The sequence below is a fragment of the Rhineura floridana genome, chromosome 6 (genome assembly GCF_030035675.1).
Source record: "Rhineura floridana isolate rRhiFlo1 chromosome 6, rRhiFlo1.hap2, whole genome shotgun sequence".
NCBI classification, from domain to species: Eukaryota; Metazoa; Chordata; class Lepidosauria; order Squamata; family Rhineuridae; genus Rhineura; species Rhineura floridana.
In genome coordinates this window covers 101023478-101045155 of record NC_084485.1, presented here as the reverse complement: position 1 = coordinate 101045155, position 21678 = coordinate 101023478, and the positions used below count along the sequence as shown (strand labels likewise).

The following is a 21678-nucleotide window of genomic DNA, read 5'->3' as shown; positions in this document are numbered from 1 at the left end:
AACAATTTTGCATTGGTGGTTCTAGACAATCTCACTAAATTTTCAAATTCTAATTTCTGTTATTTCAGTACAAAATAGATGACATTAAAAACCTCATACTTATATTTTCCATCCATTATTTATTTAAAAGAACTGCCCTTTCCAATTATACTTCTGAGCCACACTGCAGCAAGACTGGAACACACTGTGCACTTCTAGAAGCCAGTCTCAATTTAAATTGAATGTACTTTGGAGTTACAGCATGTCCAAATGAGATTGTTGCTGGGACTTGAATGTACTAAAATGCAGCACATCCAGTCCCCACAAAGGGAGACTTCACCAATTCCTATACCTGTTCACACTGCACACTTCAGACATTGCAGAATCAGGTAGAGTTTATTACAAAGCTGACATGGACAAATGATGAGAAAAACCTTCCACACACTACTATATCATTTTCTCAGATGTTACTTGCTATAGGGGCAAACAGCGTGAATATGTCCCTGTTACACTTTGGATTACAGCACAAATTTGCAGTCATATAATTGCACATATTTGTAAATATGTTCAATTAAAATATTTGGGACTGAGGTGTACTGCCAGAAATATTTACTCTAAATTACCATATCCTAGAGTCCAAAGCCAAAATCCATGGCTAGCATCTGGACTCTAATTTAGCTCCAATGTATAGAGAGGAGAAGAATGGGTTCAATGGAAGAATGAGGCAGGAGGAGATATGACTGCATCCTTATACATTTAAGCTTTAAATTTTAATACATGTAATACATCACATTTTAAGGGAAGAGGTGGCCAAAATTTGTCTGTGTTATTGCAGAAAAGGCTAGCCAAGGACTCTCCCAGTGCTGGTTGGAAGAAAAAAGAGCCTTTTCCCTAGAAACACATTTGTGTGATATATTACTGAAGTCTTGAAGAGAAATTGTTCTCAAGAAGTTAGTAACTTGGGTATGCTCCTTCTCCGAAAACCACATTCTCCAGAGAGGCCCATACAGACCAATCCTATGCATGTTTACTCAGACATAAGCCCCACAACTGTTTGGAATTTATTTCCGGATAAGTTGGCACAGGATTGCAGCCATAAGGCCTACTGAGATATTAAAAATCTTTGTAGACTCAATGCACTGAGGCAGAAGTGGGATCAGGCCTTCTATTCCTGCCCCCAACCTCCATTGTACTAGCTGCATATGCACAAACACAGAGGAAGCCTGTGCGGGGGCGGGGGGGGGGAACGGCACTGAGCACCAGACCTCCAAGCACTTTGTCTGAACAGGGCTTAAATCTCTTGTCTAAGGGAACACTGTCATCTGCACAGACTTCATAATTCCTTACTCTGCCATGCAGACCTACCTATAAATCAGTGCAGGCTGTTCACAAGCGATGTGTGGTTTGGGAAGATGATGTACTGAATCATCTGATTCAAGGATTGTAAACAAACTGTAACCACAAAATAAGGTACATCTAGGAACCACTTCTGTAGCTTCCTTGCCCTGGAACATTTATCAAAACCTTTAACCAAATCCCAATGAGCCAGCTCCCATCAAAATAAAAGTTAATCTCTAAGGTACCACAACGTTTTTGAAATTCTTTTGGAGAAAACAGGTCTTAATTTTTGCTAGAATCATCTGCAAAACCCAATTTCAAAGTCAGAGATCGGGCTTGTAACCTGTATAGTACATCTAGGCATAAGCAGAGAGCCCTTTCCTCACCTCTGCGTAACAGCAGCCCCCCCCCCCGCCCAAGATTTCTGAGAATACAAAAAAAATTGCATGCATTCCTAATTTACCCCTTCCTTGTATCAAGCAAAAGCAGCAAACTACTCGGCTTTGGCACAATTTAGAGATGAACAGAATTATACGATCTCTTTATTTTGACTTTCCCAAAACTTAAAATCAGAATTCCGTGTCTGGAAGTCACTTCGCTTTCATAAGTACTTGACACGCCTTACACACTCGCACTAACAGCAACTATAACCATCACGATAATATGGGGAAAAGACAATGAGAAGATGATGGACAATGAGAGGAGAAGAAAGTGCACCGGAATTGGCAGCAAAGACAATGATAAGAACCTCCGACCTAGCCTTAGACGTTTTAGGGCCCCTACCCTACCCGAGCCAGTCCCTTTGTTGCCGTCGCCTAGTAACTCACGTCACCTCACCAGGCCGGGAACAGATCTTCCCGTGGCTGCTGCTTTTCCCCGCAGACTGGTTGTGTTTCTGGTCGGAGTGTTTTGAGTGCTGCACGGCGGGAATCTCAGTTTTGCTATCGAGGACGAGAGGCGGGGAGACTGAAGTAGCTCTTTGAGCGCTCGTCATGCCGTAAGTATCGGACCCAAGGGGCTCGGGCATCGTCGCGGGCGGGGGGCATTTGTAAGTGCAGTTAGGTAGACAGCCAAAATCTGATGGGTTCACGAGGCAGCAGCTGCCCCTCTCACTTCCCTATCTCGTTGGTATTTCTTTACAATTATGGGTTGTGTGTAAACCACCTTTAGGTAGAGCCAGGGCTTCACTTTTTATAGACAGTATGGGGGAATACTTAGGAAGAAACAGTGATAGCATATGAGCATATGCAGAGTGTTTCCTCTCTCCAAGACTAAGTATAGCTAGAGCGTGTGGGATTCTGTGTTGCGGAATACATGAAAAGATATGCTTTCCAGGCACAGAGCAATTTAAGTATGCTTTCTCGGAGGAAAATCCTGCAATCCTAACCCCACTTTCCTGAGAGTCAGCCCAACTGAATACAGTAGAATTTACTCCAGAATAGATAGGATTGCACTGTGAGGTAAGACAGTGGTTCCCAAACTTTTTATCCCCATGGACCACTTGAAAATTGCTGAGGGTCTTGGTGGACTGCTTAATGGTTTTTCTGCCTGTTGTAGCAATTTCAATTTCATAGAATTCAAATTGTAATGCAAAAAATACAATATAAGAAAGAAAATAAGGAATAAAATTACAATTAATAATCAATATGAATATTTAATGTGACAGATGTGCTGTCTCCCATCTTCAACCATAAATCCACAGACATGCTGTGGACCACCTGAATGAAGCTCAAAAACCACTTGTGGTCCATGGACCACTCTTTGGAAATCTCTGTCGTAAGACTTTAAAGAGTTTGAAGATGCAGAATTAAAAGGGTGTATAAGAAGTCCCATGTGCCATCTATTTGCCCAGTACACATTTATTTTTCACTTTATATTACAAGTATTTGTTGAAGCTGTACCTAAGTTTGTCCTTCAAACACATTACAGCATTGCTTGTTTATTTAGCACCATCAGTTCAATATAGAGCTAGAAAGAAAGAAAGAAAGAAAGAAAGAAAGAAAGAAAGAAAGAAAGAAAGGTGGGTCTCCGACCTGACAAGCTTACAGCTGGGCACAGCAGTTCAAACCAGGCAGATACACATGCATCTCCTATGTCAGCTGTTTCAGGGTCCGGGGCAGTGGCAGTGTAAACCTTCATTATCTGCCCTTCCATTGACTCCAGTAAGGTGAATTTAGTTATGTCTTCATTTTTGGTGGTGAAGTTACATGGAGCTCTCTGGCTGGGAATGTTGAATGAAGGGAGTTGGGGGTGCAGTGTAACTTTGCTTATCACTCATTCCACACCTGACATGCCCATTCTGTGCCACTGACATGCCCCTTTTACTCTTTATACCTGCATAATGTACACCAGCAGGGCTTTTCTTCAGCTGGCATGAGTAGATACACCAGGATAAGCCATTTACACTGGCTTAAGGCCAGTTCAGCCGGAGTGTGGGGAGATGCACCACATCCTAACCTCTTCCAGCCAGGGATTCGGATTGCACCATAATTTCAATAGTGGGGGAGTTTATGAAACTGCTTTATTTCACTAATCATAGTTAAGATTAACTAAAGTTTAGGTTTCAGGCATAATGCTTTTTGTTGCTGTTAAAATGTTTTACCATGGCTGTTGACACTTGAGATATATATGTTTAGGACCCTCTCTTGTTGTGAATGTAATTTGTTTTAAATCATTTTAATAATGTATTTTATATTGTTGTCACCTGCTCTGGGACCTACTGGTGAAGGGCAGGTAATAAATTTAATAATAGTAGTAGTAATACATTTAATAGTAGTAGCAGTAGTAGTAATAACTGTGCTTGCTGCTCTGGGCTCCTTTGGGAGGAAGGGCAGGATAAAAATTTAATAAATAACAAACTGCTTAATTTAAAGCGGAAGCATCCAGTCTCTTGTCTACACCTGAGGGGGAGGGATACACAAACAAGCCTGAAGCTTGCTGAACCTTGTCCTCATACCACTAGACCATGGTTTAGTGTAACTTGCAAACCAACCCTTAATGCGGTAGCTGGGGTGTTCAATTAAATGTTTGCCACACATACACCTGAAATGTGAAGAGGAGACGTACATTACCAAAAACTCAATGTGTAGTAGCTGTGCACCAGGACATGATGAGTGCATGAGAATATATATTTGTTGTTATATGCCTTCAAGTTGATTTATGACTTATGGCGACCCTATGAATCTTTTTTGGATATATTCACAGGGTTTTCATGGTAAGAGATATTCAGAGGTGGTTTACCATTGCCTTCCTCTAAGCCTATGGTACCTGGTATTACCAGGCAGTCACCCATCCAAGTACTAACCAGGCCTGACCCTGCTTAGCTTCCGAGATCAGATGAGATTGGGCGTGTTCAGGGTAGTATGGCGGTAGACGAGAATACATATATCTTCTTCAAATTGTTTACAACAGCAAACACTAGTAGAATACCAGTGTAATTTGTCAACTGTGTTAAGTGTCAAGCAGCCTAAAATTCATATTTCTTTAAAGTATCTGAAGTACTTAATGCTGTGACCCTGTGAGAACAAGCAGCACATGTGTTTCAGTTGACAGTCATTTTGGCATATTGGACAGTAGATTCACATTGTCTGCAACTACTGAAGGTAAATTCTTGACTCCCAACTGTCCATGGAAGCTCAGGTTTCGGATGTGAGCTGGGCAGCGCTGTATCAACTCCATCTGATACGGAGGCTACGTCCCTACCTTCCCAATCATCTGCTCCCATCCGTGGTACATGCCCTGGTCTCCTCTCGCCTAGACTGCTGTAATGCGCTCTACGTGGGGCTACCCTTGAAAACAGTCTGGAAGCTGCAACTGGTACAGAACGCGGTGCGCGAGATCACATCACTCCAGTGCTAAAAGAGTTGCACTGGTTACCAGTTGCTTTCCGGGCCCAATTCAAGGTGTTGGTTTTGACCTTTAAATCCCTACACGGTTTCAGCCCAGTCTATCTGAAGGAGCGCCTCCAGCATCATCAGCTATGCTACCCAACAAGATCAGCCTCAAAAGACCTTCTCTCCATCCCATCAGTGAAAACAGCCAGATTGGTGAGGACTAGGGAGAGGGCTTTTTCAATTGTGGCCCCCACCAAGTGGAACTCCGAAATGATCTCTGCCATGCCCCTTCTATGATGAGCTTCCGCCGGGCCTTGAAGACCTGGCTCTTCAGGCAGGCTTTTGGGGTAGGCTAGATTTTATTATCAGTGTTTTCAGATTTTTAATGTCTAATGTATTTGTATGTCTATTTTGTACGTCGCCCAGAGTGGCTGGATAACTAGCCAGATGGGTGACTAATAAATTCAATCAATCAATCAATCAATCAATATGTCTTTATCACTACTTAGGATCATTGTCAACCCCCCTTTCAATATTTGTGCCATATTCACTTCCTCTGCCATAGGCTGTCCTGCACAAATTTAAATGCAAACAGGACATTTGTAATTCTGGCTAATTTTAGAAAAATCTGGGAAAATGTATTTTTATCCCTGCAGGTAACTGGGGGCAGATCTACCTCATACATTTAAATCACATCGCACATACATTTAAAACTCATGGCTTCCTCCAAAGAATCCTGGGAATTGTTGCTTTCCCCTCACAAAACTACAATTCCCATGATTTGGGGGGGGGGGAAGTCATGTGCTTTAAATGTGTTGTGTGGATCTGCCCTGAGATTTCTTTCCCTTACATTTGCTCACAAACTTTGGGTTTGCATTCTGTCTGGAACTGAAACCACATTCCAAAACGTTCTACTCACAGCACAGACAGTATCAATTCAAACGTCATAAGGTATTTGAGGGAACTCTTATGTTAGCCTCTAATAATGATTACGGCAAAGTGCTGCTTGCTCCTCAAGTATTGAAAGGTTGAGGGCCATAGGTATGAAGAAGTAGTTATTTGTCAAATCAAGTAACTGTTTTTTAAAATCCTGTGTAGATATTCTTCACAGTGAGGACATCTGAGCAGCATAATACTCATAGGAGAGGGGACGAGGTTGTGTAACTCAGTGGCAGAGCCCATGCTTTGCATGCAAACAGTCCCAAGTTCAGTCTGGGATCTCCATATAGGGCTGAGAAAATATCTAGCTGAAACCCTGGAGAGCCACTGCCAATCAGCACTGACAATACAGAGCTAGATGGACCAGTGGTCTGACTCAGAATAAGAGAGCTACATATGTTCAAATGAAACTAGTCACCTGCAGGTGATAGCATTTGGAGGATTGGTGAGTGAGCTTTCATGAAAGGGTCAATGGATGTTAAAGGTATGATATCTTTGAGAGTACTCTTGGAGATGGCTGGTGGTAGAAGAGTTTAAAAACAATACAGATAATCATTAAAGTGACTGGGTAATGTAAAAATAAACAGCTACAAAGGCCTGTCAGTATAAAAAGGCCTTCAAGAGATGCCGGAAAGTCTAAAGTGAGGGCTGATCATGACCTGTTCAGGGTACATCATAGACTTATAGCACTGCTGATGATCTCCAAAGCGGGAGGGGGGCATATCCTTAAAGATCACCATATTGGAGAGAAGATCAGCAAGTCTGGCGTCTCCTGCTTGGAGCCCTACAATATCCCAGTCCCTATTCTTCAGTAGAATGTGACCATTTGGAAGTTCTGATAAGTATTAGGAAGACATCTAGTGTTGGCGTGAGTAATGAGTAAGCTATTTTAGAACACAATCCTAACTAATCCCCTGATGTTGATGGCTGGAGGGAGTGAGGATCATGCCTTAGTGCCTCTGTATTGGCTTCTAACTGCAGAGAGGAGTGCTACCAGTAGCACCCAGGCAGGTAGAAAACTACGATAGATAGCATGTCTCAGAATGGGGCAAGGCTAGAGATGTAAAATTTCCAGAAATTTTGATGACATGGGGAAAAACCGTTTTTTCCTTCCCCCCCCCCAGAAAAAAACTGATTTTTTTGGAAAAATTGAAAAAAAATGCAATATTGGCACTTTTTACAGATTGAAAGTCACTTCAGGAACATCAAATGTAATTATGTACAACTTGGTTTGGCATAATCACATTTGGTATATTAAAAGTACATTTTATTCAAACAATTATTACAAACTGAGTTTACTTTTTTAAATTTTTACTTTTTTTGGTAACAAATGGATCTACAAACTCCTGAACTATAACGAACCTCTTTTGTTTTGCCAGTTTATGAGGAGCAGGCAAAAAACATTAAAAAAAAAACAGAAGAAACCATCAACATTAATAACAAAGAAAATTATTTATGTCTCCGCTAGTCCTCCATGGTGTCAAGCAGACAGAAAGCATCCATTCCCATAAAAAGAACTGAGAAAAAGGGGGGGACCAAGATTCAATGAAATATTTTATTCATCACGCTAAAATAAAACATTCCATAATCCATTTTTCTTCATTTTTTCCAATTTTTCCAATTTTTTGGAAAAAAACCAAACAAGGTTTCAGAAAAAAACGGGGGGAAATAGGGTTTTCCCCAGGCCTTCACATCTCTAGGCAAGGCACCAGAAGCTTTGGATCCACTGGATCCAAAGCCTATGGATCTGGGCCCCTCACCTGCATTAGCCTGCAGGTTGGGTACTGAGAAAGTAAAGGAGGAAAAACGCCCTTCACCATCTGCCCTGGTTGGTGTGAGCTGAGTTGGCAGAGCTTGGGATGTAGCGGTGGATTTTTTACGCCACTCTTCTTTGAGTCCACTTAATATTTCTCTGCCACTGATTAGTTACCTCCCTTAACTGTATGGACAATTAGTAACCATAAATGAAGATAACATATGACTCGTGGATGGGAAGAAAGAAGATATTCATCTGTCAGACAATTGTATAGAAACAGCTGGCGCCAGCCCACCACCTTGGGTACCAGACCACCATGGGCCCCCCTGCGCGTGTGCAATTTAATAAACCCAATTGTGCTACCTCTTGCATCACCACATCAACGTGCCCCAACTGCCATTTTGAGTAGTGGCAGGCATGTACACTGACATGTTGCCGCCCCACTGCCATCTTTGTGACTGCAGGCATGCTGTGATGCAAAAGATGGCATGACTGGGTGAATTTAAGTTGTGCCAGTTGCGCACGCATGTGGGGGTATTGTCACCTGGGAGAGTGGAGCTCCCACTCTGATCCGCACCACCATCCAATTGTACTGTGTGACTCAATGCTGATGGGGATCTCAGAGGGGGAGCTCAACCCTCCCAGTTGCAGGAGCCCTTGGCCACTGCAGGGGACCTCGAACAGTGCCCTACTTGGCCACCCGCTGGCACTGGGCCTGCACAGGAATGGAAGATAGGTTTCAGCTGTTGCTGCTTGACAGCTAACTAAATTCAACTAACTTGGTCTATAATCCTATACATATTTATTTGGGAGTAAGCCCCATTGACCTCAATAGAACATACTCATGCATAGATATGCATAGGACTACATTGTTAGTCTGTGTCTAACCCAGAGTAAATGACTACTGGAACCCTTAGTGCACTTTGCCATGCATTTCCTTTGTTTTATTTTTATTCATTTATTATTTGATTTATATCTCGCTCTTCCAGCAGGAGCCCAGGGCAGCAAACAAAAGCACTAAAAACACTTTAAAACATCATTAAAACAAACTTGAAAATACATTAGAACAAAACTTCTTTAAAAACATTTTTTTAAAAAAGCTTTCAAGACATCTTTAAAAAAAAGGTTAAAAACATATTGTTTAAAAAAAGGTTTAAAAATATATTAAAAAGCAATTCCAACACAGACACAGACTGGGACAAACTTAAAAGGCTTCTTGAAAGAGGAAGGTTTTCAACAGGCGCCGAAAAGATAACAGAGATGGCGTCTGTCTAATATTTAAGGGGAGGGAATTCCACAGGGTAGGTGCCACCATGCTAAAGGTCCATTTCCTATATTGTACAGAACTGACTTCCTGATAAGATGGTATCTGCAGGAGACCCTCACCTGCAGGGCGCAGTCATCGACTGGGTACATAAGGGATAAGACAGTCTTTCAGGTATCCTGGTCCCAGGGCTTTTTACACCAAAACTAGAACCTTGAACTTGGCCCAGTAGCAAATGAACAGCCAATGCAATTCTTTCAGCAGTGGAGTGACATGTTGGTGATACCCTACCTCAGTAAGCAGTCTCACTGCCACATTTTGCACCAGCTGCAACTTCCGGACCAACTTCAAGGGCAGCCTCATATAGAGCGCGTTACAGTAATCCAGGCTGGAGGTTACCAGTGGGTGGATAACAGTGGTCAGGCTATCCCAGTCCAGAAACGGCCGCAGCTTTCTCACCAGCCAAAGCTGGTGAAAGGCACTCCTAGCCACTGAGGTCACCTAGGCCTCTCGTGACAAAGATGGATTCAGGAGCACCCCCAGACTACAAACCTGCTCTTTCAGAGGGAGTACGACCCCATCCAAAGCAGGCAACTGACCAATTATCTGAACTCAGGCACCATCAACCCACAGTGCCTCCATCTTGCTAGGATTCAGACTATTGGCCCTCATCCAGCCCACCACCGAGTCCAGGCAGCAGTCCAGAGCTTGTTCAGCTCCACACTTGGCAATCTAATTTTAATGACAGGCTAGTCCAGCTTATGATGAATTTATTTTCTCTTACTGAAAGAATTAGGTAAAATAAATGCAACAAATGCTCCAAAAATGAGAGTTTTTCATAGTGGAGCCTTGAGTGCATTTTTCACCCCTTAAATCTGTAATGGCGCTTCTGCCTGCCTTTTATTCTTAGTACATTGGGAAACTAACCACCTGGAAACATTTCTGTGGGATACAGTGGTGGTGGTGGTTGCCTGTTTGGATGGGCAGAAGGCAGGGAAGCCAGAGCCAATGACAGATGGAGCCAATTAACCCTAATTTTGTCTCCATCTTCTTCCCTGCTGTATCCTACAAAGACAAAACTGAAACTCAAGAGGAGGAAACTTATAGCCAGGACCACCCCTTGTACTGGTTGTAAGAGGGCAGGCAGGTCAAGGTTGGTGGGACAGTGCTCCATTTGCCCTAAAGGACCAGCCTCCACTGGTGGGACAGTTATGGCGACTCTAATATCACCAAAATACGTAGGCAACAAGTGATTTCCTCTCCTGATGAGGTAGTTCTTTCTTAGAATGTGAATGCCTGATTGGCTCAATTATTTATGAGTTTCCACAGGCAAATGAAGGAAAATGTGGGCACATCATGGCCAGGTTGACATGTCATGCTAAGCAAAACCATGGCTCAGTGTGAGTGCATGGGCTTTGGGAGAGGAGATTGTGGCTGTTTTGTTACTACATGGTTGTTTTGCTGCTATGCTAAGCCATAGTTTGGCTTAGCGGTTCATCTATCCCAGGCTTGTGATTTAGCTCTCCCGGACAAACCATGGAATGTAACCTCAGGACAAACTTTAGTTACAGCTCATGGTTAATCTGAAGAGAGCTAAACCAGTGTGCCATTGGTGTAGTATTTAGAGTGTTGGACTAGGGCCTGGGGGGGCAGGGTTCAAATCCCTACTCAGCTGTGAAGCTCACTGGATGACCTTGGGTCAGTCACTGCTTCTCAGCCTAACCTAGAACATAAGAACATAAGAAGAGCCTGCTGGATCAGGCCAGTGGCCCATCTAGTCCAGCATCCTGTTCTCACAGTGGCCAACCAGGTGCCTGGGGGAAGCCCGCAAGCAGGACCCGAGTGCAAGAACACTCTCCCCTCATAGGGTTGTTGTGGGGATTAAATGAGGAGGGGGAGAACCATGTTTGTATGCCACTTTGAACTTCTTGGCAGAAAGGTGGGATATAAATGCAATAAATAAATTAATAAACCATGAACCCAGGTTTGGATGACATGCCAAGCCATGGTTTAGCTCAGTGTGGCACAACAGCAAAACAACTGGGGAGGAGCAAAGCAGCTGTGACTTCCTCTCTAGGAGCCTGCGCATTTGCACTAAGTCATGGTTTGGTTTAGTGTGATGTGTGAACCAGGCCTATAACTGTCCTATCATCCAAAGTCACTGAAAGATTTTAAACAGCTTAGTGCTTGACCACTCTGCCACTTTTTTGTCAAGCCTTTTTCCCAGGTTGCTATAATTTAATGTGATTTTCATGTAGTTTTTCATTTATCCTAATCATAAAGCTACCTTGAGTCCAGATTCAGCTGTATTTTGGCTTCCAGCTTCCTCTGAAGTCGGTCATAAAAACTTCCATCATAGCATGCCTTAGTATAGCATGCAAATACATGGTCCCCTAGAGCATCTTGCAGAGTGAATGTATTAACGTATAAAATGTTTCTCTGCTGCCACTGGGGTGGAAGATGTAATGGAGTCTGTATTCCTTAAGCAATATGAGGCACTATATTTAAAAAGAAACATGATGTTAAGAATTTTTGTCAAACTGTTTCAGCTTTGATTGTCCCTTGGCAAGAATGTGGATGGCTTTTTAATATAAAAAAATGTAAATCTTGCACAGTATAGTTAATCTGTTTTTTAAGACAAAAATGTTTTCTTGTTATCTCTTATCAACATATGATGTTAAATTGGAACTAGCACAATACAGTCCTGTTTCAAAGATGCTTTTAAACTTTCGACTGTTCACCTTGAAGAATGACACGGTTACAAAAATGTTTTGAGTGAAATCAGTTCAGGCTGTGACCCTGCTAGAATGCCGAGCCATTCGTGTTTTTAGAATCTGGATTTTGTTAAATCTTACAAGCATTTTTTTTAACATTGACGTGTTGGTTAGTAAATCATAATGCCTTATTTCTAATATGATGCCTGTGCCATTCTATTCCAAAATGAAATGTTTCTGCAAACCTTGTTTAATCTCTTCTGAAGCTTTTATTGGATGATTTGAAGAGTTTTTAGTTGCTTTATATAAAAAGGCCTTTAACTGTTGTTTAAGATTTAAGAATGAATGTTTGAGATTTAAAAGTTGGAGTTGTCTCTGGGAAAAAATAGTATTAATTTATGTTGACCTTTCTTTCCTTTGAGTATTTAGTCTGTATTCAATAAAATTTTGATGACTGCTCTTTAGAAGACAGCTGTACGATGTAAAGTATTATAAATATTCAGCTTTTCATTCCTAGTGTTGCCATTAACAGCTGTGCATCCGGTTCAGCAGAACAGATTTTACAGAGAAAGCTTGGCATGTTCCCGAATCAGTATAGTGAAGAACACGAGAAAACAGTTTCGTATGGTTTAGGGACCTGTAAAGACATAGAGCATCTGTTCCCTAGTTAAGTCATAGTCTAGTAGCATTGAATCGTGTTAAGAACTAAAATGGATGAGAACTACTTTTTTCACCTTGAATGTACTGGTGGTTAAATGCCTAGCACGTTATTTCTGTGAACAGCAAAATAATTGCAACACCTACACAGAAGGTAAGCTGTTATACATGTCTGTATAATTATATTCTTTATTAGTATTTTATGAGAAGCAAATATGTTTTAGATTAATTTTCTTGGGTAATGTGACGTGGCTATCCCAATTTAACTGTTTTATCCCAGTTTGCATAGGTGTGTAGGTGGAGTTTGTGGGGAGACCAACAAAGACGGGGTCCAATTTTCAAGACAGTCTTCACTTACTACTTAATATACTTGCCTTGTATAACGTTAGATTCTGTTGTGTAAAAAGCACTGTGTGTGGTTTGATAACTACTGATAAGGGCTTCTCAATAGAAATGTTGCTTTTGAAAGATGATAAAACTTGCTCCTCTTCCCACCCCTTTCTCTTCTAGTGCTAAGAGAGCTCTGAAGTTGGAGAGCCATACCATGGGAAAAGTAAGTTATGTGGGGAGGGGGGGAGGTGTCTTATGATTAAATTATTTTCTAGGATATACATAAATGATCAGCAGTTCACTGAGACTATCATAAATTACTTGGCAATCTGCAATAAAGCATTCCCGAATATAGAAAAGAAGTGACTGTCTCAGGGAGAAAAACTATTCTTATATAATATTCTGACTTTGCCCGCATGAAGCAGTTGGCTATAACTGAGGAGACTGTAGTGTTTATTATGTGCACACTGTGCTGAAACACTAAAGGAGTTAGGGACCTTTGTGAAATCATTTATTAGAAATTAGTTCCATAATTGGTGAAGCAAAATCAGTGCCATCCCTCTGTACAAATAACAATATAGGATTATGATAATGCTATGATCTGCATATTATAAACTGCAAAATCAAAATGAAAACATTAAAGATATTTTTATGCTGAAAATAGAACTGCCTCTCTCAGCTAATCTAACGTAATGAAACGATAAAATACTAACTGCAATAAATTTCCCTTACAGTTATCACAATAAAAATAAAATGGTACTGTTGCTCTTTCTCTCTCTCTCTCTCTCTTTGGTAAAATGTGGCCATCACGTATTTCCAGTGCAATCATGTCACAACATATGTCAGTTTATTATCTTCCAATACCAACTGTGGATGTTGCTATGAACACTATTGTAGAGGAGTTCATGAGGCAGGTAGCCATTAAGGAAGCAAAATTGGTGGGGGAAAATGTACACCTACATGTTTGGTCAATAACATGAGCCTCCTGTTTTGTCTGCACATACCAATGGTTTCTTTATAAATGGTGGTCTTTAGAGGTCTCAGTGGTACTTAGCAAAATTGAGAACTTGGCAGTGTTAAAAATGTACTGTATACTTTTTGTATTTAAACAAAGGTGACAAAATACAGCAGTAGCACTAACAAAAATCATTAGCAATTTAATTAGCAATTTAGTTTTCCATTACCCACTTTGTTGTGCTCTGAATACAGCTGTGACTATAATTTTGCATCTGCTTCCTTGGTCAGAGTAGCATTTTTAGAGGCAAGCGGTCCAGCTTGAAATGATTCTGTTCCACCCTAAACCTGTTTTTTCCTCCTGAAATGAAAAGGGAAAAAAAGTAAATTTTGAGAGCAACTATTGAGGATCTAGTGTGGAAATCGTCACTGAAAGCTTGAGGTTTTACCATATTTTCAAAATACAGTGATGGAATTAATTACTAAAGCTATTTATTAAATAAGAGGATTACTTTTTTGTTTAGTGTAAATGCTATATCCCTATCCAGATTTTTAAGATGGTTGCAACTGTTATGTTAAAATAAAATGGAAATGAAAATATGAAAAAGTGCCAGATTTATGTTATTACATGTTGTGCCGAAGTGGCTTACAGGACCAGTTTTCAGAATGTATGTAGGAGGGCATACAGAGTTAGAAAAAATTAGGCGTAACAATAGAAAGTTTAAGTTGTGACTTGAACAACTGATACCTAAGTTTGCTGCTTCTTCCTTCTCCATCCTTTTTTCCTTTTGTGTTGTGTCTATTGGATAGTAAGTCTGGGGGCAGGGACAGTCTTGCTTTTTAATCTTTATACAGTACTTGATAAATGTTAAACACTTTAGTTGTTGTTAGAAATAGAAAAATAACATCTGTACACTTAGATTAAGGGCAGGAAAGTTTTTCAGCTGCATTGTTGCCTTGTATGAGGAATTACTATTACCTGACTAGGTCTTTTTTGGAAATGTATCAATGTTGTTAAGATTCTTGTAAATATGGAATGGTAAGGAACACATGTGGACTCTTCTGTTAATCAGTAAGTCTGTATGTTGGTGATTAATTGGTTGCGTTAACAGATTAAAAACTTTTCATTCACTAAAATGGTGCTCCAATTAATTTGACAAGAGATTTATTTTTATATATATATATACAATAAATCAGAGCACATAGAAGTGCTAGCTTTCAAAATTTGGAATCACTGGACATTTACAATCATATTTAATTAAATAGTCATAGTTTTGGACTATTAAGGAGCAAATGTATGTTACTGTAGGAGAAGGATGAGGAACCTCTGGCCCGCCACATGCTGTTGGACTATGAGTCCTATCAGCATTGACCATTGGCTGTGCCAGCTTGGAATAGATGAGTGGTTTGAAAATCCTTTGGTTCTATTTGCTTGGCCTAATCTTCAGGCGCATATTACCACCATGAGGGCTAGAAACATTTGTTCTAGGAACTGGAGTTTTCAAATGTTAATTGGTGCATGTGGGATATCTAAACATGCATCAGGGAAGGCATGATGCCCACTTCTGTTGTAAGAGAATTGTATAACCTGCCTTGAGAAGAAATGTAAGGGCAGCATTGCAAATTGTCATGGTTGAAAGGGAGAATAACAGTGTGGTTTGCACAGCGTAATAATCCTGTATAAGTTTTTTGTTATCATTATTTTATTATACAGGTGCCTGCAACACCATTGTTCAGAAGTAAGAAAAATCTCAAGTCTTATTCACCAACAACAGGAACGTGCCTAATCAGTCCGTTTTCAAGTCCCAAGAGCAGTAATGTACAAGAGCATGGAAATGGTCTATCAAATGGTTAGTTGAACATTCTCTTCTACTTACTGCAGAATTTTTCTGCTTATTGACCAAGTCACATTCTTGATTTAATAATTTATGTCTTACCTGGTAATCTTTATTTCCCCCACCTCCTGTCCTGAAAGTGAATTTGGATCTTTATGGTAAAGTCCAAATTTTAAAACCTTCACAAACACAATCAACAACTCTCCTCTGACTGGTTTTCCTTGTTTTTGCTCACTAAAGAGAATAAAAAAAATATTTTAATGGGACCAAATTTCCCTCTATGTAAAGTGGTAAGAGTTTGTTTAATCCCATGAGTTTGAGCTGTCACTTGTTCCCCGCCATTTGAAACTTGATATGATAATATTTAACAGGCTTAACATTGGTATTTGATAAATAAAAAAGGGCGACTCTGCCCTGTACATAGAACATAGGAAGCTACTGACCCATCTAGGTCTGTATTGACTACACTGGCAGCAGCTCTCCAGGGTGTCAGGCAGGGATCCCACCCAGCCCTAGCAGAAATGCTGGGGGTTGAACCTGGGACTTCTACATGCAAAGTATGTTCCCTGCCAGCAAGCCATAGCCCTCTAATAACGTCTAATAATATTTTAATAATGTTTAACACTGCCTTAATTTGTCTACATGCCTGCTACTGATTTTGTGCAAATCATCTAACCTTTCACCATCAGTCTACATCATGATGCATGCATCATCTTCTCCAAGTTTATGTACGTTCTTTACAATGAATATTTGCAGAATATAGTAGTGCAGGGGTGGGAAACTTTTTTTGGCTCCATGGGCCAGATCCTAATCAGGATCCGCCTCTTGAGTCAAATTTGACAGGTGGGAAGGGCCATCTACTTTTCAATTGCATGGCATCGTCACAAAGTCACAGGATGACTGGGTGGGGGTGCCTACCTGTCAAAATCCATTGTGCTAGCCTTAGGGTCTCCATGATCAGGGAGTTGAAAGGGAGGGGAGACTTGCAATCTCTCCTCCTGCCCACATTTTTCCTGGAAAATGTGTTCTGGAGACCTGAGGGATCCTCCATAGCAGCATGAGAGGTGGCATAGGGAACTGTAGAGGGAAAGAAAAATTGGCGAAAATCCCGCCCTGCCCTGTTCTCCCAGGCATTTTAGCATGTGTTTTAAATTGTGTTTTAAATTGTTTTTAGAAGATGTGTTTTTAAATTTGTATATTTGTTTTTAATGTTTTTAGTTATTGTAAACCACCCAGAGAGCTTCGTCTATGGGGTGGTATATAAATAAATAAATAAATGGGAGCCTTCACTGGATCCCAGTTCTCTCTGCATACAGAAGGGACTCTTCTGAGGATCCAAGCCATAGTTGCTGTAGAATTCAAGTTGTTTTAATACTGTTCTCCTTGTATCTGCTCACTGCTCAACAAGACATAATCAAAATTTCAGAACACTACATCTCATAAGAAGACAAGAAAAGCCCTGCTGGATCAGACCAAAGGTCTCTTTTGCCCAGCATCTTGTTTCCCACAGTGGCCAACTAGATACCTGTGGGAAGCCCACAAGCAGGATGTGCAGGCAATATCCCACTCCCATTGTTCTTCCTTAGTGAACAGGAAGAAGAACTTATCTCTATCCACATTCTCTACACCACGCATAATTTTATACACCTCTGTCATATGCCCCATTATTCCCATTGTTCTAAAACTTTAAAAGCCCCAAGCGTTATTACCTTTCTTCATAAGAGACATGCTTCAGTCCTCTGATCATCTTGGTTGCCCTTTTCTGCACCTTTCCAGCACTACAATATCCTTTTTGAGGCACAGTGACCAGAACTGATTCAAAGTGTGGTCACACCAGCAATCTGCATAAAGACATTAGAATATTGGCAGTTTGATTTTAAATATCTTGCCTAATGATCCCTAACATGAAATTCACATTTTTTTCACACTGGGTCAACATATTTATTGAGCTGTCCACCACAACCCCAAGTTCTCTTTCCTGGTCAGTCATCAACAGTTCACACCCTATCAGTATATATGTGAAGTTAAGATTTTTTTGCCTCAATGTGCATCACTTTACATTTACACTGAACTGCATTTGCCATTCATCCAGTATGGATAGATCCTTTTGGAACACTTTACAGTACTTGGTTGTTTTTAACCTCCCTGAATAATTTTGTGCTATCAGCAAATTTGGCCATCTCAGTGTTCACCCCCTAACTCCAGAACTATTTATACACAAATTAAATAGTGTGAAGTACAGTAGGGCCCCACTCAAATGGCAGGTTACGTTCCAGGCCCCCGCCGAAAAGCGAAAACCGCCGGAAAGAGGGGCCCTACTGTATTCCAGCCGCTGGAGCACGCAAGCTCCCTGCGTTACAGCTGATCACGCACTCCAGCTGATTGCTGTCAGGTGGAGTGTGGCGGCTGGAGCTCCCCACTCTACAGCTGATGGCCCCGCTGGCACCACCGTATTGGCAGAATGCCGAAAAGCGGGTTGCCAGAAAACAGGGCCCTACTGTATGAGTACAGATATTTGGGGAACCTTATATCTCTCTGCTGAGAGAACAGTTCATTTATTTCTACTCTCTGCTTCCAGTTCTTTATCCAGTTGCTGATTCATAAGAGGAACTGTCCTCTTAAAGCATAACTGCTAAGTTTACTTTACAGTCTTTGGTGAGTAACTTTGTTAAAAGCTTTTTGAAAGTTCAAGTACACAGTGTCTATTGGATCATCCATATCCACATGCTTATATACACTCTCAAAGGATTCTAAAAGGTTGGTGAGACAGGATTAACCTTTCCAAATTACTTTTAACCTATTGTTTGCAAAATGCATAAAGGTTTAATTTGATTATCCCATCGATTCAGTTTAAAAATCCTTGACTGAATGGAGGATTTAGTTTTGTTGGAGCTCTGAAGTGTATTTTTAAAGAAGTCCCCTAGCTTTTGAAGATGCAGAAACCTAAATGTTCTGATTTAGATGCTTTGTTACTTGGCTACATAGCTTCAGACATGAGCAGGTTGGTTGGAATCCTTTTCATCTAATTAGGAAGAATCAGATGGTAGTCTGCCATTTTAGACAATTTCTGTTTTGTCATCTAGATTTTCTCAATTGTCCGTGAGAATCCTAGAAACAGATGCATTTGCTTCCTGTATCATATGTTTTATTTTTCTCCCTAGTGTCAATAAAGCTGCAGAATGTTTGTGAGGATAGGACAAAAGGTCTTGCTGGATAAAGTTAGAGCAAAAATGGCTGTCAATATTGTTATGAGTGCTCGGCTAAACCCCACTTTGGTTCATGTGGAGTCTAAGGGGTGGCAAAGCCCTGCAGTATTCTCAACTATAATTCCCACCCCACATCCCCTGCTTTCTGGCTCATTGTGCATTCCTGCTGTACTGTGAAAGAGGACAGCAGCAAGGCCATTCTGTGGGCAACTAAAATAACCAAGAGAAATTGAAATAAATGTTATCTTCTTCCTTGGCAGGCTTCCCTCATGCTCAGCAGAATGATCTCATTGTTTAAAGAAGGCATTAGAAAGTAGCCTTAGTTTCTCTGAGTGTCAGCAAGAAACACACACACACCATGAAATCACCTTATACCCAGACCCCTCCTTTTTCACATGGATTAGTAAGAGGGAAAGTATATTTAAAAAGCAGGGTTTGAGACCTGGGGGGCGATGGCAATCTGGGCTCCAATATGGGTAACTATGCTCCCAAGAAACGCAGCGCAGGACTATAGGCCACAGATTGGGAAGGGAGTCTGGGTCTCGGAGTAAACCTTGAGGCAAAGAGATTCCTTCCTGCTTTTTGGTCAGAGCTCCTTCACATCACTTTGGCTGTATTCCACTGCCCACTGTTGGGCCTAGGATAGGTAATCTCTGCTGCCTTCATTCCTTATAGCAATAGGGACCTTTGATCTATGTAGCTTAAAGCTATGAATGGGTTAGTGTATTAATGATTAATGCTGCCATGCACCCAATAATTTTATAATGCTGTTCTCTTTTCTCTCAATAAATGAAAGCTTTGCTTTAGTCTGGTTTGGACCTGCATTTTGGGGGAGTTATATACACACTATTTAGGCACACGTCAGGACAAAGCTCTTGTTTCATCCCTAGCAAATGATTCCCCTCCTCTCAAGGAGGTGTGTTTAATGGGACACGTGGGTGGTAGATTCACACACACTCAGGGCCCATAGACAAAATGGATGTCAATATGATGGCTGCTATTAGCTGTTTCTGTGCTAGTGATTGCTCACATCTGGGTGCACACTTAAACTTCTTTTGAGACCAACTCAATAATTTAATGAGGGAATGGTGGTCTTTACCTTTCAGCCAAATTGGAAGGGTGATTGTGGTGCCAGCTTGTTCCAACTTGATGATAACTGAGTGAAATATAATAATATAGTAAAGCACATAAATCATGCTGACCTATTCTGTTCAGTTTGTGGCTTGAGCCTTGCCTCAGTGAGATGAGATGATGGGCAAGGAGTTGTGGGATATAACAATGATGAGCTATCTGTATTGGTTGGACATCACAGGCCATTTTGCAAAGTACAGCCATTTTATATAAAGCAGCCAGTTCTTTGTGAGAGAAAAAATAAAAGTGTCTGTTTGTGAAAGTGCATCCTTGCCCAGTTGATCCCGTCCTATTAACTGAAAGCAATTTGATATTTCAAAGCAATGCAGTGTACAACTTGAAAACTCCAAATGCTATAATTGGTTGGTATGCTTCTCCCCACCTCCCAAACCAATCTTTTGTTGGTGTTGTTATATGGGTTTTACTTTCACCATTCGTGTGTGTGTGAGTGAGAGAGCGAGAGCGAGAGAGTGCTGTTACATTATTTCACATGCCTTATTTCTGACAAAAAAGGGAGAAATGCCTGAAGGAGTAAAATGTCTGTGTATTGGGATGTCAAAGGCAAAGGTGAGTGTATGCTATATTTCCATATTGTAATTAAATATGGGCATAAGGGAACAGTCCTTTTACACATAAAAAGAGAGATCACATGTTCACAGCTGACATTTAGATGGATAATTATTCAGTAAAGTAGCAATAGCTTCCCTTTCCTAGTTTCGCCAAGCTACAAAATGGTGGCAAGGACTCAGATTCTGAATTGTCATTTTAAAATGCTCCTTTTTCTCCTGTATATTTAATATCTAGTTGATTTTCTTCTTACAACAGTGTTTACATTACTTTGTTATTGATGCACTTATGAGTACAATTATATAAGTCTTGCTTTTTATTGCAGAAAAGGTATATTAATAGCATTTGACCTGAAACAAATATATATTTTTAACTCTTAAGAGGTTTTCCTTTTAGACTTTCTGTTTTGGTCTGTCCTTGAGTCTTCATGATGAGATTGGATAAAAATTCCAGTAAAAATCCTGTATTATTCTACTCTGTGTTTGAATTGTGTATTTTTTAGATTTCACTAGCTTGTGCCTTAATTTTTTATATTTTATTTTAAATTATTGTGTGTTTCATGAGCTGTCTTGAGAACTTACGATCTTATGGGGTAGCTATATAAATTTAGTTAATTAAGAAATAATTGTAAATGTAAATGATAGTGATTATTGACCATGTCCTTTCATATTCTATTATGTAGATGTTTAAATGGTTTTTAGTTGTTTAGATTTGTTGTATTGTTTGTGTGTTTGCTGTCCTGGGCTCCTTTGGGAGGAAATATGGAATATAAATGTAATAAAATAATAATTTTTAAAATGTCCCTGTCATGCCAATTAAATGATATATGATATGACGAACACAGTTCTTAGATAAGGTGTAAAGAAACCCAGAAATGGTTCAGACTTTTTTGAGAGAAGTTCTCATAATCTTTGCCCTCAAATTTTAAAACAAAGATGTAACTACAGTGCTTGTAGTCCTATTCATTTGATAGCCACATTGTCTGAGATGCTCCTTTTGGTCTTTTCAAGTAAAAAACCCAGCCGTAGAATTTTAATAAATTTATGAAAACTAACATTATGATCAACTACTGTGCACTGGAACTACAGTCAAAATGGCCACTGGGAGTAAAAGGACTGCAAACAAGATGGCTGCTGGGAAAACATTCCTCCCCGCCGCCGCCCAGCTCAGGCTGC

At 40.5% G+C, this 21678-nt stretch overlaps 2 protein-coding genes and 1 pseudogene across 10 annotated transcripts in view; 1 reads left to right on the top strand and 2 right to left on the bottom strand.

The window, feature by feature from the left end:
* EFCAB7 (EF-hand calcium binding domain 7) overlaps window positions 1-2287 on the bottom strand; it is a 62121-nt gene extending 59834 nt beyond the window's left edge. For 2 of the 3 annotated variants that reach the window (XM_061633294.1, XM_061633297.1), the window contains exon 1: window positions 2106-2287. The gene's annotated coding sequence lies outside the window, so the exon portion shown is untranslated. The remainder of the gene's footprint in view (window positions 1-2105) is intronic. The other variant, XM_061633295.1, reaches the window with a different exon arrangement.
* ITGB3BP (integrin subunit beta 3 binding protein) overlaps window positions 2131-21678 on the top strand; it is a 67738-nt gene continuing 48190 nt past the window's right edge. For all 7 annotated transcript variants that reach the window (XM_061633306.1, XM_061633304.1, XM_061633303.1 and 4 more), the window contains exons 1-3: window positions 2131-2314; window positions 12991-13033; window positions 15479-15614. In XM_061633306.1, the coding sequence (XP_061489290.1) occupies window positions 2310-2314; window positions 12991-13033; window positions 15479-15614 (184 nt within the window). In that variant the 5' untranslated portion in view covers window positions 2131-2309. The remainder of the gene's footprint in view (window positions 2315-12990; window positions 13034-15478; window positions 15615-21678) is intronic.
* On the bottom strand, window positions 4573-4691 carry LOC133388093 (5S ribosomal RNA; annotated as a pseudogene).